Source organism: Zeugodacus cucurbitae, chromosome 2, assembly GCF_028554725.1.
Source record: "Zeugodacus cucurbitae isolate PBARC_wt_2022May chromosome 2, idZeuCucr1.2, whole genome shotgun sequence".
In the NCBI taxonomy this organism is placed as follows: domain Eukaryota; kingdom Metazoa; phylum Arthropoda; class Insecta; order Diptera; family Tephritidae; genus Zeugodacus; species Zeugodacus cucurbitae.
Window position 1 is genome coordinate 66,709,740 of NC_071667.1, and position 15,933 is coordinate 66,725,672.

General features: G+C 33.9%; 1 protein-coding gene across 1 annotated transcript in view; it reads right to left on the reverse strand.

Annotated features, from left to right (window-relative positions):
• The window catches only part of LOC105217519 (allatostatin-A receptor), a 36,810-nt gene extending 22,106 nt beyond the window's left edge, over positions 1-14,704 (reverse strand). The window contains exons 1-2 of the mRNA XM_054232408.1: positions 14,415-14,704; positions 12,281-13,119 (exon numbers count right to left, since the gene is read on the reverse strand). Of these exons, the coding sequence (XP_054088383.1) occupies positions 12,281-12,994 (714 nt within the window). The 5' untranslated portion in view covers positions 12,995-13,119; positions 14,415-14,704. The remainder of the gene's footprint in view (positions 1-12,280; positions 13,120-14,414) is intronic.
• Positions 14,705-15,933: the final 1,229 nt, after the last annotated feature.

The window sequence follows — 15,933 nt, forward strand, 5'->3', positions numbered from 1 at the left end:
TGTTGTGAAAATAGGCCAAATCGCTTCACAACCACGCCTACTTCCTATATACCAGAACTTTGAAGACGATCTGAAACGTTTACTGTACAATATATAAAGTAATACTAGTGAAGATATCGGTGCAGAACTTTTTATAGTGTGGCAGCCCCATTCTAAAAATAAAAAACCGAAATCTGACCATAGGTTTTTAAGGCCTCATATATCGAACACGAGGACCTCGATGCTTCTAACCTAATATTATGGTTTCCAACTTTCAATGGACTTTATACAATATATATGACGAATATGTGTATTATATAATATAAATAAAGTTAAATAAATAAATTGCGAGAGTATAAAATGTTCGGTTACACCCGAACTTAGCCCTTCCTTACTTGTTAGTTATTTTTGTTTTTTTGCAAATATCAAATTCTATTTTTATGGAGTTACCACCTGTTTTTAAACAAATTTAATTATACTGAATAGTTGAGGGGAAGTTGGAAGCCGATTTCGAGTTTAAACCTTTAAATAGAATAAATGTTTTAAATGTATGCTCTCTATGGAGGTGGTTTTTGCTGTAATTAGATTGTATAATGCTGCCACCTATTTAAAAAAAATATATTTCCAAAGCCTTTGTTGCAAAATTTACCTTTTTTTTAGAAATTCTCCCTTAATATACTTGTGAAAGTAAGAAAAAAACATAAACTCAGAGTATTGTATTAAACATAAATAGAAGCATAGGGGGCGAAAAGCATTATTTTACAGAACTGAGGGGAGACATAATAAATTTTTAAAAATAAATTTCATTTTTTTCAGTTTCGTATTTCCGCACGAAAATAAGAATTCCTTAGTATACAAAAAATATTAAGTTACCTTTTATGATTGAAATATGTACTACATAAAGCCTTTTTAATTTAAAAAAAAAAAATATTTTTTTATTGTCAAATTTTTGTTTTGCTAACCCTTGTAAATTTATATGAATAAACATTTCAAACACAAATACTTTAATATTAATAAAATACTACAAATAAAACCTCAATTTCGTTATAAGCATTTGAAATCACATTTGACGCATTGAATTTCGCGTATTTATTGCTGAACATTTAAATAAATTACTCATACGCCATGGCAACACACGAATTTTCAATTGCACACATACATATTTATAGTAAACAAAACTGCGGCGCAACGAAATTAATATTATGGCCACTGATTATGTGTCGAAATTTCAAATTAATATGATTTAATGAGTTATTCAGTGTTGGCCGCTGAAATATTACCGCCGAGTTGAGTTGAGTTAAATAATGCACATAAATGACAAGCGCACAGGTTTGATATACATGTTTATTACAAGTGATACATACTTCTGCCTGAGTTGTTGCACTACTATTTGGTATTTGTGGTTGGGTGTTTACAAATATACTTATTTTGTAATTATTTACAAATTTTGAAATATTTCAAAAATCCGTTTTGAAATTTTATTATATTTTAAATATTTATAAATCAACGCAATTTGAAAATTGCTTGAATTATAATGTAATTCTATAATTTCTATAAATACTTCACAACAGATTTATAATGCCATAAAGACTTTGGTAATTTCTTCGAAATAAATAATTTTTTTTTCGTTCTATATATTCAATGTTTCCCTCTATTCTATTTCAAATCCCAAAAACGCAAACAGGTAGTTTGCATGTTTTTACGTCAAAGCTCACACGTACGCGTATGCATTAGTGTATGTAATATGTCTGAGTGTACAATTTTGCAATAAATATGTTAACATTAAAATAAAATAATTATTTTTTTTCTTCAACTTATTTGAGTTTTTATTGTGAAATTGCGAAAACGAGAAAAGTTTCATGGAAAATTTTTGAAAACGAATATGTGCTAATAAAATAAATGGTCAATTATGGCACGCTTCGCATATTAAGATTTACAAAAACAAAACTAAATCGTTTGGCAAAGAAATATTGTAATTATTTTGAGGTTAAAGTAGAAGTTCGATAATTGTTGCATTTAATTTTAGGTTTTTTCGAGAAAATCTTTAATTATGTATATTGCGAAACCTCATGTCAGTACGAGGGCTGCTATATATTTTTCTGGCCTAGGCAACACTAAGTGTTGCCAGGTGCAATCTGACATTTCCATTGGAAAGTTTGACATTTCTTAGCGTAACATCACTCAGAACGTTTTGTCATTTAATCGTGAATTGTTTTATTTACAGGGAATTAAAAAATTCCTCTCGGCCAAAAATGGAATTAACTCGTGAACATTTTCGTGCGATATTTTTTCACAACTTTCGACGTGGATTATCGCGACAAGATCGACAATCGATGGACTAAAATCTTTGTATGGCTATGAAGCACCATCCTATAGCACTGTGAAAAACTGGTACAACGAATTCAATCGTGGCCGACGCTCGCTCAAAGACGAATTCCGTGAAGGAGCCGTTGTGCCAGAAAACATCGATGCCGTACCTGAACTGATAATGCAAGACCGGATCAGATAGAGTCATGCTTATGCATTTCTCCCACCAGCATACATTCGATATTGCATGAACACCTGGCCGTAAAAAAGATTTGTTCTCGTTGGATCCCGCACAATTTGACAATCACTCAAAAAAAAAGGCTCAAAAAAAGTGCTTCGAAAATTGGTTTGAGCGCATGCAAAAGTGTATAAATCTTGATGGAGAATATTTTGAAAAACAATAAAACCATTTTCGTTGATAAATATTCCTATTTTCATTATTAGGCCAGAAATATATATAGCAGCCCTCGTATTCATAAGAAAATATATAATCGATAATTATTGATAATTTATCGATTAAGATTCATTAAGACCCGCTGATACACCAAATTGCTATTTCATAACTTTTTTAACGATAAATATTTCGATTTAGATAATAATTTCTAATTCCAAACTATGTTAGAGCTTATCTTTGCGAACAGTTTTTAAAAAGTTGGGAAGCTATGCAAATTCATAAGTAACGGGTGATCCAAGTAGAGGTAGAGGTACCTATTTCAATAGCATTTTTTGACAGAATACGCGTGAGTCGTGTCAAGTTGTCATGTTATTTTTGTTTAGTATTGGCATTTCATCACGGAAGACTGAAGAACATTTACCATCGCTTGACTTATAATTAATATAATTGGGCTACTAAGCGTACTATTCGTAACACCACCATCCATCTTGAGACCCAGCATTCATTACGGGATAATATTCGACCGAGTAGAAACGTTCTATGGTGGATTTATTGAGAGAACCCTTCGGTGAGCAGAAAATTTCACGTTTTGGGCTGGTCGATTGGACACCATCGTGATCGGGTGATATCAGGTAAGTTCCTTTACTTTAAGGATGATTACTGGTTAATATACCCGATTTCTTCGACTTTTTTATAAAAAGTATGAATGCATAATTCCGCATTCAGCTACTTAAATTGAAAATATCTTCAGACGAATCCTAGAAATGTTGACTATCTAAATATATTTTTATCGATTTATCGATATAATTTTATCGTTCTTTACTTATCGATATCATTCGAAAGTATACTAAAAAGTATTGCAGAGTTAAAATTATTTACCGAAATGACGAAAATTGTTTGAGAAATATCGATTTATTTATGTTATATACACTTGGTGGGGTCGAATATCCTCCATAATATCCTATATTTCAGCGCAATTGGAGTTATAGAAGCAAACTTATAGGTCTTTATAGCGCGCCTGAATAGATAATTTAATACATGAAAAAGTTGCAGATGAAACTTTGAGCTCGATTATCTCGAAATTCTATTGTTTGAAAATTGCCATAACGGCGTTCGCTTAGCATCTCAGTGTAAGCATTATATAAAATTTGTGTTTATTATTACATATTAAATACGCATAAATTGTCTTATTTCCTCAATTAATAACTTACCAAATATTTCGAACATTTTACAAGAATTTAAAAGAAAAATTCAAAACAAGCTCACTAAATTGCATACTTTGCTTGCATTTTGATGAATTTCAGCTGATATTTTTATACAAAATGCACACAAGAAGTTTGTTTTTACTTGTGCAGCTGCTGCTTCTTCCTCTAAATATACACTCACTTTATGGATGAGCAAATATTTAGGCGTGTAATGTGAAATGTTTACAAACAAATGTTTATGGGCCATACAGCAAACACCTTCGCTCCGCGCACTCACTATATAGAAATGTTTATATAGACATACATACAAGCATACATGCATATCTTCATGTAAATACATAGCTGTAGGTACCCTGTAGGGAGAGGATTATTTGCCAGAGAAATTTTAAACTTAAAATCACAAAATTTTCATTCACTCCGTACAAGCCAGAGAGAAAATAAAACCGCTCTAGATAAAATAAGATAAAATTCATGTTTGCTTCCGGCATACTTGGCTGGATAACAGATTCGTTTGGCTCACCAGAGTTGCATTTGAAAACAATAATCAATGAAAGAATAGCCAAATAAAATGAATGAGGTTAATTGGAGAAACTTCCTCGAATTATTGAAATTAGGTATGTATGTGATTGGCGTTGCAACCGTTTAGCCGGTTATAGCCGAATCGACGATAGTGCGCCACCTGTCTCTCTCCTTCGCAGTTCGGCGCCAGTTGGAGATCCCAAGTGTAACCAGGTCGCTCTCCACCTGGTCCCTCCAACGGAGTGGAGGCCTTCCCCTTCCTCGGCTTCCTCCGGCGGGTACTGCATCGAACACTTTCAGGGCTGGAGTGTTTTCGTCCATTCGGACAACATGACCTAGCCAGCGTAGCCGCTGTCTTTTTATTCGCTGAACTATGTCAATGTCGTCGTATAACTCGTACAGCTCATCGTTCCATCGTCTGCGGTATTCGCCGTTGCCAATGTTCTGAGGACCATAAATCTTGCGCAAAATTTTCCTCACGAAAACTCCTAGTGTCGTCTCATCTGATGTTGACATCGTCCAAGCTTCTGCACCGTAAAGCAGGACGGGAATGATAAGCGACTTGTAGAGCTTGATTTTGGTTCGTCGAGAGAGGACTTTACTGTTCAATTGCCTACTCAGTCCAAAGTAGCACCTGTTGGCAAGAGTTATTCTGCGCTGGATTTCGAGGCTGACATTGTTCGTGTTGTTGATGCTGGTTCCCAGGTATACGAAATTATCTACGACCTCGAAGTTATGACTGTCAACAGTGACGTGGGAGCCAAGACGCGAATGCGCCGACTGTTTGTTTGATGACAGGAGATATTTCGTCTTGTCCTCATTCACCTCCAGACCCATTCGCTTCGCCTCCTTATCCATGCGGGAAAAAGCAGAACAAACGGCGCGGTTGTTGCTTCCGATGATATCAATATCATCGGCGTACGCCAGGAGCTGTACACTCTTGTAGAAGATTGTACCTTCTCGGTTTAGCTCTGCAGCTCTTATAATTTTTTCCAGCATCAGGTTAAAGAAGTCGCACGATAGTGAGTCACCTTGTCTGAAACCTCGTTTGGTATCGAACGGCTCGGAGAGGTCCTTCCCAATCATGACGGAGCTTTTGGTGTTGCTCAACGTCAATTTACACAGCTGTATTAGTTTTGCGGGGATACCAAATTCAGACATCGCGGCGTAAAGGCAACTCCTTTTCGTGCTGTCGAAAGCAGCTTTAAAATCGACAAAAAGGTGGTGTGTGTCGATCCTCTTTTCTCGGGTCTTTTCCAAGATTTGGCGCATGGTGAATATCTGGTCAGTTGTCGATTTTCCAGGTCTAAAGCCACACTGATAAGGTCCAATCAGTTTGTTGACGGGGGGCTTTAGTCTTTCACACAATACGCTCGATAGAAATTAGGTAATTCACTATATTTTTGATTTTCTTCGGCGTCTCCTTACATTTGGACTACTTCGAACTAGTTCTGAACTACACAGAGGTGTGGCGAAATTTTCCTACAGGGCATGTACAAACGCATATTACATTTTTATAGCGCATGCAGTCGATAATTTACATACATATATCTCTTAGATTTATATCCATGTCTACATGTCTACAATCTGTAATGCGTCTGCGTGTGTGTTTGATTATTTTTGGAAATTCTTGGCAAAAAATGTCTGCATTTGATGCATTTCAATTATTCTCCGGAATAATGTTTTGGCAGATTTGGCACATTATTAAACACACTTTTATGGCAAAGTGACGGCACACAAATATTCCACCCATTATTACTCGTTCGAGATACAAAAATTAATTGTGGATAAACACACAGATGTAAATGTGTACTCATGCCCAGTATTAGGCATATGTTTTACAGGCTCGTTTCTTGATATATCATAAAAATAAATATGCCTACGAGTGACGCCTACGTATGAGTGAAGCTCATTAGAAGTGAACTATTTGTTTTTTATACTCTCGCAACAAAAGTTGCTAAAGAGAGTATTATAGTTTTGTTCACCTAACGGTTGTTTGTAAATCCTAAAACTAAACGAGTTAGATAAAGGGTTATATATACCAAAGTGATCAGGGTGACGAGTAAAGTTCAAATCCGGATGTCTGTCTGTCCGTCCGTCCGTCTGTCCGTCTGTCCGTCTGTCTGTCCGTGCAAGCTGTAACTTGAGTAAAAATTGAGATATCTTAATGAAACTTGGAACATGTGTTCCTTGGCACCATAAGAAGGTTATTCGAAGTTATTGGGCGGAATCGGACCACTGCCACGCCCACAAAATGGCGATAACCAAAAACACATAAAGAGCTATAACTAAGCCATAAATAAAGTTATGAAAATAAAATTTGGAACATAGGATCGCATTAGGGAGGGGCATATTTGAATGTAATTTTTTTTGGAAAAGTGGGCGTGACCCCGCCCCCAAATAGGCTTTTTATATATATCTTGCAAACCTATAAAGCTATATAAACCAAACTTTCTGCAGTCATTTCTTTTCGTCATTTCCTTACACAGTCCAAAAATGAAAGAAATCGGATAATAACCACGCCCACCTCCCATACAAAGGTTAGGTTGAAAATGACTAAAAGTGCGTTAACTCACTAACGAGAAACGTTAGAAACACAAAATTTCAAAGAAATGTTAGCAGAAGGAAGCTGCACTCAGATCTTTTTACAAAATGGAAAATGGGCGTGGCATAGCCCACTTATGGGTCAAAAACCATATCTCAGGAACTACTCGACAGATTTCAATAAAATTCGGTATATAATATTTTATTGACACCCTGATGACATGTGTGGAAAATGGATGAAATCGGTTCACAACCACGACTATTTTCTTTATAACTCACTTTTTAATTCCATCTGAATCCTTCACTTTATAACATATACATTAGGAACCAATGATGATAGCGAAATAAAACTTTGCACAAATACAGTATATGATCTGTGGCATCACTTGTGAAAAAATTGTCGAAAACGGACTATAACTTTTCAAGGCCCCAGATATCGAACATGTTGAACTCAGCGCCTAAGGTTAAATTTTAACCGAAAATATGGGTAAATCTCTCAACTAATTTAATATAATTAAGAGGAAATTGTTTTCTTCCAATAGTGTGTCTCTGTTCCAAAAATTATTAAAATCGGGTCACAACATCTCTTAGCTCCCATATGCCTAATTAAAGGTTTTTCAAAAATTCGTTGGGCTTTATTACGCATATATGTATTGGTTAATATGTGATATATCTTAGCAAAATTGCTGGTGAAATTGAATGAAATCGGTTCAGGAATTACCTCAGCCCTCATACACTATATAGGACGATTTTCGTTATTCTATTAAACTTTATGCCGAATTTATGGGTAAATTTGTGCGTTATCTTAATAAAATTTCTTCAATAAATTGCGAGAGTATAAAATGTTCGGTTACACCCGAACTTAGCCTTTCCTTACTTGTTTTTTTTTGGTACTGTTATTTTTGGAATATGAGTATAATTATTGTATGGAAACAAAAGTATATTTGTATGTATTAAAAATATGTATAATTATAGGAAAATATAGTGAACAAAATGATTGTGGAAAATACACCAGCCTCCAAGGTCATATAAAAATTGTCATATTGTCCGTAATGAGACAAATATGACATATGCATATTTATATCGTAATATCCTTATCAAATAACACACCTCCCAACAGCGTAGGTGTAACACCTAAGCAAAAATTTATTTGAAATTTTTGCCTTCGAACAAAGTAAGCACATAGTAGATATACGTGCCATTCTATCTAAATGCTTATCAGTTGACTATCTAATTGTCGCTACAAATCGTTTTTTGATAACCTCACACCCGAACACCAGATAACTGGCCATAACTTGTTGTAATCGGCTCGCGATGCGCGCTGATTTGAATTCCGCAGACGATTAATGACAGCGTGTTTTTGCTGATTACAGCGGTGAGCGCAGAGCATTGGTTCCAATTCCAATTATTTGGTGATTTTTTTTTTCTGTTTTGTACTCATTAAAGCAGGAAATCTAAATGCGAAGCAAATATTTATCTCGCACTATGTATGAGGCGGCTATTTTATCGCTGAAACATACAAACAAATATATAGGCGAATGACAATGTGTTCGCACGCATTTGGGTATCTGTGTCAATATGTAGTACATACATACATACTCACTCTACATATGGCGAAATATCATATTTTTAGTCACATTTAATAACAATTTATTTCATGAAGGTAAATAAATAGTGATATGAATGTACATATGACTATATATATATAAATATTCTCGTGTGTGCTGCACTAACGTTAAAGTATGTGCACCAACAAATTCTAACTGTATAATTCATCAATTACCCGATTTTAATTGGCACTGATAGTTGGTTGGGGTGGCTCTCTGGCATTTCCGCCATTGCCATTTATTTCGAATTAATTTTGTCTAATTAGTTATTTTATGGCACAGAATGGATGGCATAGCGTTATGTTAGGATTATTAAGAGCAAATTGAATATGGTTTTGGAATATGGTATTTCGATATATTTGTTGTTGGAGTGTGCAAATGCAAGAACGAGTGAGATGTGATGAAATTTCCTTTAAGGTTATATTAGTTCATGTACATTTTATCTTATAAGACTCTTTCAAGTCCAAACTAATCAACAGACCATGCAAATTAGACCTGTATAAAAACGTAGTCTTGGGCTATGTAGCTGAAACATGAAAATTGATGACCTTCGATGAAAAATTCTACGAAAAAATTTCGGCACAGTTAGAATCGGACCAGATGAATGAAGGATAAAATGGCATAGCGAACTTGACCAACTAATTCAAGGCGAAAACGTGGTGCGATTTATTAAAACGCAATTTATAAGATGGCTAAGACATATTACAAGAAAAGATTGATTGAAGAGCCCAAAAGAAGGTAATGGACGCGAAAGCATTCATCGGGAGAGCAAGAGGAAGGCCGAGATCAAGATGGAAGGACGAATTAAACGAAGTTCTGAAGAAGCTACGACTGAAAACTGGAGAGAGGCCGCCAAAGGACGGAGTAGCTTGAATGCGTATTATTCAACAGGTCAAAGCTCAGGAGAGCTGTAGAGCCAAATGATGATGTAGATTTTTGCCTAAGTGTATTTACCTTTGAAATCTATCTTATGTTGTTATCGTATTTTTATAAAGAAATTACATTTATAATCTACTTACTACTTTGCTACTATCAATGAACTTAAATTTGAGCAAATTTCAAATTCTTCCTTTCATAAGACACCTTGATTAAACACAGGTTGCTCGAAGCGTTTTACTGATTATATTTTATAGTTTAAACCTCATTTCGTCCAAAACATTGGTAAGCAAATCTTGAAGAAAATACTTCACGGTTAAAACAAGTCAACGTCTGCCTGATATTTGGGTATAATTTTCGGTTCAGTCACACCGAATGTGACCACTTTCGGTCTTCTTATTATAGACTAAAGTGGACGATTCGGCAATAAGAATAATGAAAGAAAGCACCACAAGTATGTTTTCCAACAAGTCATTGATAATTAGTCGATGGAAATATTTTGCCGTTGTCACACTTTATAATCTGACCATCTTATATACCAGTTGATTTCCTCAAATAAATGTATACATAACCTTTTCCGAGGATTCGGAATTTAGTGAGAAGTACAATCTTTTAGTCGCTGGAGTCTGAGTAAAACACCGATTTTTATTAGGAAAGTAGAACTAGTTTAGAAATGTCTAGGAATCAAGTCTTGGTGCTCTTTCAAGAAAATAATGAGGGGATTTTAAAACTACAGATAGTTAACCTTGAAATGCATGAGTTCAACACCAAAATAAAGACTTCCGCCCACTTCGTTAGGTCACTGACAACTGAGTATAAACTTCTGAAAGCTGCGGTAATTTTTAAATAACCGCTAGCATTTATGCACATATTGTGACAGACGCTACAGATTAATTTGAACGAATTGCGAAGCCTTGATTGCTTTAAATCACATGTACCATATATGGTACGCCATGCATTATGGGTTAATGCTTTGCCCTCAGTTGTTCTTCAGCTCTGATAAATATCCATATAATGACATAAAAATTACAGAGAGTTTCAACTCCTAATTCATGTTGTTTGGTTATGGAAAACCTCCTTTGATTACTATTCATTTTGCGAAAAAAAACGTCAGAATTTATTGCTCAGTAACATCGTTTGCCAGTTTTGGCTTCTTTTGACTATCATCTGTCTCAGAATATTTGAAAAAAGAAGTTTTGAAGATTTAATTTGTTTGCACTCTTTACACAATGGAACTTAATATTATTCAAGATAGTTTTTCAAGTTTTGAACCACAAAATTTGATTTAATATAGTTTTAAAGGTAGAACATTTCTTTGAGGGAGCTGTCAAAATTGTCGTATCGTATAACCTAATAGTTCTAAAAATACTGTATCGAATTGTCTTTGTATATGAAACTTTAATTTTTTAAAACTGAAAGAAATGTCTTCTGCTTGAAAATTGAGTAGAATACAACTCCAGACTTTTAAAATAAATACCGACATTTTTTACACAAATTTTAATACAAATTAATTCCCGCTTTCATACTAAATAGACCAATAAAATTCTCTGCTATTTGAGCTTTCGACACCAGCTGCGCCACGCCAAGTGTTTGTAATAAAATTCACGTGAAGGAAGCAAACATAAATACTTGAAATTTATTTTAATGAAATTGCTACTTTCTACGTTTCGTTGAAAATGAAAAAAGCAACAAAGTCTGCAACAAGCAAAAATAAATATATAAAGAGATATGAAAATGAAAATGAAAACTAGTAGATTATTATAAACATTTAGCAGACTTAAATATACAAAGGAACCGATCACATGGTGGCGGACTTGGATTGGGTGCGTAGCTGAACTAGTGACCGTTTGAAATGATTGCGGCGCAGACTATTTGGCATAACGGTAGACTGATGGACGGAAGAACTTTTCAACTATCCGCCTGACTGATTGGGTGTGAGATCTGATGACGCTTCGTTGGGTGGACGCTAAGATTTTTAGGACCATTTAGTTGCCGCTGCTGCTGCTGAGGCTGCTGCTGCACAGTTGGATGAGAGAAAATGAGGTGTGAGTGATGGAAAGCAATAAATTGAAGAATGTGTTATTTGCGTGCGGAATCTAAAATGAAAATCAAAGCAAATACTCATATAGCTCTAAATGGTGGGCTATGTGTTGAATGCGTGGTCTGCTATGAGTGGTCCACACCACACATACTAACTAACATCTGTATGTGGGAGTCATTAAAATTCAAATCAATTTTAATTTTCCATATGAAAAACTAAACAAAAGGTGTTGAAAGATGGCCAATCATATTTGTGCGAACGCTCATGGCGAGTTAGGTACCTATGTGAGAGGGTGGGGGTGTTTGTACAAATATAATCAGGTTGCTGATGATGTTGAATGAATAATCGTTGTCATAATGATGATTTTCAATTTACCATAAATTACATACGAATTAATAAGTTTACCCTCTTAAATGTTTTAATGATTGGCAGCTTTTTTACTAAGCGAGTTGTTTTCGAATTTGCTGCTTTTGAATAATTTTATGAAATTTATTTCATATTCGCAGCAAGTGTTTTGGTTTAATTTGGTTTAAAAAACATTGTACGTCATTCATAAATTCAGGATTAAGATTTCTCTAGATGGATCTATTGATTTTACAAATGTATTAAGATGTCTCTCAAAAATATACCCGATATCTCAAATCGAGATCAGATAGATTTTTTTTTGGCCCTGTTTCGCAAGCTGTCTTCCCATAGATCACTTATTCTCTACACTGGATATATTAACAATAACATGCCATTCTTCAAAATAACCTCTAATTCTTGAAACAACATCATATTCATCAATTTTACCACCCACAACACTTACCGTTAAGCCATGCACCAGCGGCACCGGAAACGATATTGACAAAATGATCACCCACAGTGTGACGATAGCGATCTTTGTCACCTTCTCTGTGCGTAATTGTCGCGAACGTATCGGATGTACGACGGCCAAGAACCGATCGACTGACATCAGCACCAATGTGTAAATGCTCGCGAATGCAGTAACAACAATTAGATATTGCACTGTGCGACACCACAAATCACCGAAGGGCCAATACTCGGTTATGTAATCGGTTGCGGTGAACGGTATGCAGAAAACGACGAAAAGCAGATCGGCCACAGCCAAATTGACAATTAACAGGTTGGTGGTGGAATGCATTTGCTGATTGAAGAGCACCACGAGTATGACGAGCGTATTGCCGAAGAAGCCCGACAGTGCGAAAATGCCAAAACAGAAGGGTACAACAATGCGTACGAAATTGCGTAGCTCCGCTGAGAGCTCATCAATTTCCTCGTATTGTTCAAACTCGGGATCGGTGAGGCTTTGTGCGGTGGCATTCAACAATGCCGTTGTGATGTTTTGTATTTCTAACATTTTGCTGCTACTACTGATATTGTTGGTGTAAGGGTAGGATGTGTTGTTGTAAGTGGTGATGTTTTGGTGTAGTTCGTTGTCGTTGCTGCTGCTGTTATTGTATATTGATTGATTTGTTGTTAGCGTTGTGCTTAGATTCATTGCTAATTCTGTGAAGCTCATGCTTCAATAGTTGTTGTTATTGTTGTCGGTTTTTTGTTTAATGTAAATATTGTTATCGCTACTAATTGCATAATTAGTTTATTTTTTACTTTTTTTCTTTAATTTGAAGTCACTTTCTGTATTCACTTTAATTAACAGTAAATGAGTAATATTTAAATTGGTTTCTTGATGAGTATTAAGTTTTAATGAGATCCATTATATAAATTTGGGATCAATATTTAAAATTTAATGTATTTTTTTTTACTTTAATCTGTTTTTTTAATGATTTTTTAATCTAGTTAAGTTTTTTAAATATATTTTATATTTTTATAAAATAATATTTTTTATAATAATTATTTTTTGGTTAATGGAATAGCTTTATAATATTTTCATAGTTTTTCTTCGATTAATGCACTTGAAATTAGATGGATAAAGTTTTGTTTAATTAGTAATTTCGTATTTTTTTTATACAATTTCATTGGTTTTAATTAATATTTACTTAATTGAGTTCAATTAAATTCAATTTAATTTAGTTTAAGTTTTATTAAATAACTAAATTTTTTTTACTTATTTTTATTTTTTTTTTATATCGGAATTAAATTCATTTAGTTTCTCAAATATGTCAGCTTTATTTAATATCCTTAGTTTTTATATTGGTTAATTTAGTATAATAATTGGCCCAATTATATTTAATTTATTTTGTATATTATTAAAAAGAAGTTATTGTGTATTGTTTTTGATTCTAATTAATTGTATATATTTTTCTATTTACTTTAATTTACTTTAATTAAGTAATTAGTAATTAATTAAATTTAGGTATGCTATAGATTAATTGAATTCAATTAAATTTCATTGCGATTTAATTAAGTCAATGAATAAATTATATATTTATATATTATTATTAGCCTTCTATTAATTTATTTCAGTTCAATTGAATGTATACATAATTAGGTTGTTTTTAATTGAGTTCAATTTAACATAGGCTAATTAAGTTCGCTTAAATTCAATTTACGCCAACTAAATTTATAGTAATTGAATTCATATATTGGCTAAATTTTCATTAATTATAATGGTTAAATTTAATTTTTTTATATATTATATTTTTTTTTTTAATTTATTTAAGTACGATATTTTATGAATTTATTGAGCAGTTATTTTTTTATAAAATTGAAAATTTAAATTTTTTTTATAAAAATCAGGCTATTTCATGTTTAGAAATGCTTTTTTATAAATTAAATTGATTTCATAAATTATTTTCAGTTTTTCTTGACCGTAGAAACGTGAACACTTTGATACTTGTGTTTTCAGTTTCGTTGCATTTTTTTTCTAATTCCAAAATTTTATGCATAAATATTCTTAGCTTTCAGTTACAATATGATATATATATTTTAGTTTTGTAAAAACACCACACTTATTACAAAAATAGTTGTAATGAACTTACAAAACAGAATAAATTTCCATAAGTATTTTTCGTATTTTTACTTTTATTTAATTTTATATTTTAAAGCTTTGCAACTCATTTTGATTTTGAAGAAATTTTTTTTCACTATAAGTATACACAGTTATACAAGCGCCCTTCTCACTTATTATGCAAATTTTGCAATTATTTTGAACATCACTCGTGCGCCACCGTACTCGTACCGTCTTTATTATTCACTTGTTAGTTACCGTTACCGCAAATATACCATCCTAACACTTTGGACCGCATCTCGCGAATGAATTAATACATTTTGCATAGAAATCGACTATTTTGCGGAGCACGAGTACAGTTGAGTGAAATAAGCACATGCTCGCGCAACTACAAACACACCCACACACAGCCATTCGCATATCCGTAATAGAGCGCTGATCCTCAAATGAGTCAACTCAGCGCACATTGGCTATTTGCTCAGTTAGACACACATATGATGATGATGACGGCGTTGGCGGTGGCGAGTTTATCTTCACTTTGACATTGAAAGTGTTGCTCACTTTTCATGCGCTTCAGCAAATCGAAATAACAATATCCAATTAAGCGCACACCAGCGCACAAACATACATACATCTCCATTAAAATATATATTTCTGCATGTATGTATATATGTATATGGGTATATATGTTGGAAAGGTGTGCGAGTGAGGTGTGAACGAATGGCGGCAACACAAAGCACAGACGCCAGCGAAATATTCAATTTGATTTGATGAAAGCGCATAAAATGCTCAGAACACAGACACACTCACATACACACGTGAATGCATGCGTGTGAAAAGCCGAATTATGCTGTGAAATGCGAGTTTTGTTTACCATTTATCGATAAAAATGCACACATTCACATATACTAGTACATACATATTTATGTATGTGTGTGTGGTGGCTACGCTGTGTTGATACTTTAGAGCATCTCCGCAATTTCAATGGCATTGTCCTTTAGCAAATCACTTTAATAATATGGAATTGTATAGCAAAGTTAATGCCATCAAAATGTGAAATCAACTCAACTCATATACTCCCACACACATACGCACTCACACATAAACAATGCCGGCAAGTTATAATCAAAGCAAGTAATTGCCACTTTCCGAACGAATTGGCTAATTTGCTGCTATATGAGATCGGCATTGTAAATATGAAGACAAGAAGAAGATTGACTGATAAAGTTGGTTCAATCATAATGAATGGTTGGAGAGAGTAAAAACGGCAATGAACTGGGAAATTGTAGAATATGTTGAATATAAGTGTCTAAATGTATGTGTGCGACATTTTTACTATACGCTAGTGATGTTCACAGGCAGAAAATATTTGTTTGAATGTGGGAAGTATTAAATTGAAGCCGGTAATTAGTACAAAAAGATGGCAAGGGTTAATGTTGATCCAAAGAGTCCTTTATACATTACTCTATGATATTAGATATTCGTCTGGATATTGAAGTATTTTTCTATTCTATGCCTTCACTGCAACATGTTTTTCCAAGTCTGGATGA